This window comes from Cryptomeria japonica, chromosome 1, assembly GCF_030272615.1.
Source record: "Cryptomeria japonica chromosome 1, Sugi_1.0, whole genome shotgun sequence".
Classification (NCBI taxonomy): Eukaryota; Viridiplantae; Streptophyta; class Pinopsida; order Cupressales; family Cupressaceae; genus Cryptomeria; species Cryptomeria japonica.
The window spans coordinates 472,665,662-472,667,537 of record NC_081405.1 but is presented as its reverse complement, the minus strand read 5'-3'; the positions used below and the strand labels follow the sequence as shown (position 1 = coordinate 472,667,537).

Sequence of the window (1,876 nt, the reverse complement as noted above, 5' to 3'; positions counted from 1 at the left end):
TATAAAATTTATTTACTAAGGGAAAGATGAAAAAGGCTCCAAATTATAAGAGAATCACAATTTTCCAATTCTAATATAATTTATTGTTTGTTATATTTATTTATATTATAGATATTTTATGAAGGTGTTTTATTCCCATTACAATTGTAAATTCAATAATAATTTATTCATTTTAAATTCCATAGGATAAATATAAAATTTATTTACAGGGGAAACAAAGAAAAAGCCAGGAATTGTAAGAGAATCACAAAGGAATATAATACCAATTTCAGAAGAATACATGAAAGGAGTGCCTATGGGTACAACATGGTACACTGGAAGAATAATTTATTTCCTAAGGGTTACAAACCCTTGCAAACAATTCAAAACCCACCTAGACCATAAGAATAGGCGAGAAAATATCCGCAAGCTCTGCAATCAATTAAACAGGTCCGAGGAACCATAAAACAATCCCATAAATCGGGAAACCAGAAATCTATGACCTATCTTCTATGGAACTGGAGAACCCACAGGACTAAGAGTTGTGCTGTCCTGAGAGGAGGAAGGAGCAGAAGCAAATACGAATGATTCAGCTGTAATACTTGACTGTTCTCGATCCAAAACTTCTTGTACCATGCGCCGGGATCCACTTCTGTGAGCTTGGCACAGGCGGGGCAGGTAAACTCCTGCAACAATATATATATGATCTTATGTGAGCAGCCTTACAAACCCAACGAAAAAAGTCCAGAGAAAATGATGAAATTGGCTTACCTTCTCCTGCAGCAAGATTGAAGTAGAGATTAATGATGTTGTGGCAGTTGTTATAGCACTTTGGAGAGCACAATTTGCTGGTAAATCTGTACTCCATTAGACCATCACTGGACAATCCTACTACAATTCTCTCAAGCCCGCAGTCGTTCAAACATTCCTCTGTTTCAATCCATTCACTGATCTTTTCTGCTATGATCTCTGATGTCTGCACAAGGATTTTCAATGAGAAGAAGAAAGTTAATCACCTAATTAGTACTTGGAGGAAAGCCTTGGCATGATTCGGGTAAGAAAATGGCATACCATGCACTGGTATTCATCACTGCCATCACTCAAGACAGACTTCTCAAGAACACAGCGTGCTCCAGAGGAAGCAACAGAAAATGCACAGACCTCTGTGGGCAACTCCTCGCATGTCAGGGCACCTGAAAATCCATAAAAAAGATCAGATTTTGAAGACTTGGGTAGTCTTAAATCGGAGAAAAACTTAACAGAGAAGTAAATTGGGTGCAGATGAATATACCCAGAACGGTTTGCAGGCAGACAAGTGATGTGAAGGCAAAAACTGCAATCTTAATTATCATGGATGAAGCCATCTTTGATCCCTGCTCTGTTTCTTTCTTTCTTTCTTTCTTTCTTTCTTTCTTCTGGTTTGTGTGTGATGAAAGAAGCGATCAATCTATGAAGCTCTTGATATGTGAATGGATCTCTGCCTGTTGGGCTTCTTATAATTCTGCTCTCCAAGAAGCCCGTTTTGTTTATATAGAAAAACACGCGGTCGGACAGTTCCTTGGGAAACCGCGTTTCTAGATCACCCAACTAGTCCACAAAAAAGGGCTCAAAATTGTAGATTAACAAGTCATATAATACGGCTTGAATGCCCTTCAAATGAATTTAGAATTTAGATTCTTCAAGATGTGGGCCGGCCATGAATTGAATGACTACACAAATTCCTACGGTTGGAATCGCCAGTGTAAGACCCGGAAGAGTGTTCTGGAAGAATCTGTATGCACAGAAATTTCGTGGGGTGACCACCAAGTTTTGATCATCATTTTCATATTTTGATCGTTTGTTTTCAACGGAGGAGGAGCTGCCCCGAAAGACCACGCAAACGCATCGATGACCACGT

The 1,876-nt window shown here is 39.0% G+C and overlaps 1 protein-coding gene across 1 annotated transcript; it reads right to left on the bottom strand.

Moving 5' to 3' along the window:
* Nucleotides 1–233: 233 nt before the first annotated feature.
* Nucleotides 234–1,548, bottom strand: LOC131071354 (uncharacterized). Its single transcript, XM_058007160.2, has 4 exons — nucleotides 1,271–1,548; nucleotides 1,051–1,172; nucleotides 751–955; nucleotides 234–665 (listed from the first exon to the last, which is right to left on the bottom strand). The coding sequence occupies exons 1-4, from the start codon at nucleotides 1,341–1,343 to the stop codon at nucleotides 490–492; spliced, it is 576 nt and encodes a 191-aa protein (XP_057863143.1). The 5' UTR covers nucleotides 1,344–1,548; the 3' UTR covers nucleotides 234–489.
* Between the last annotated feature and the right edge of the window lie 328 nt (nucleotides 1,549–1,876).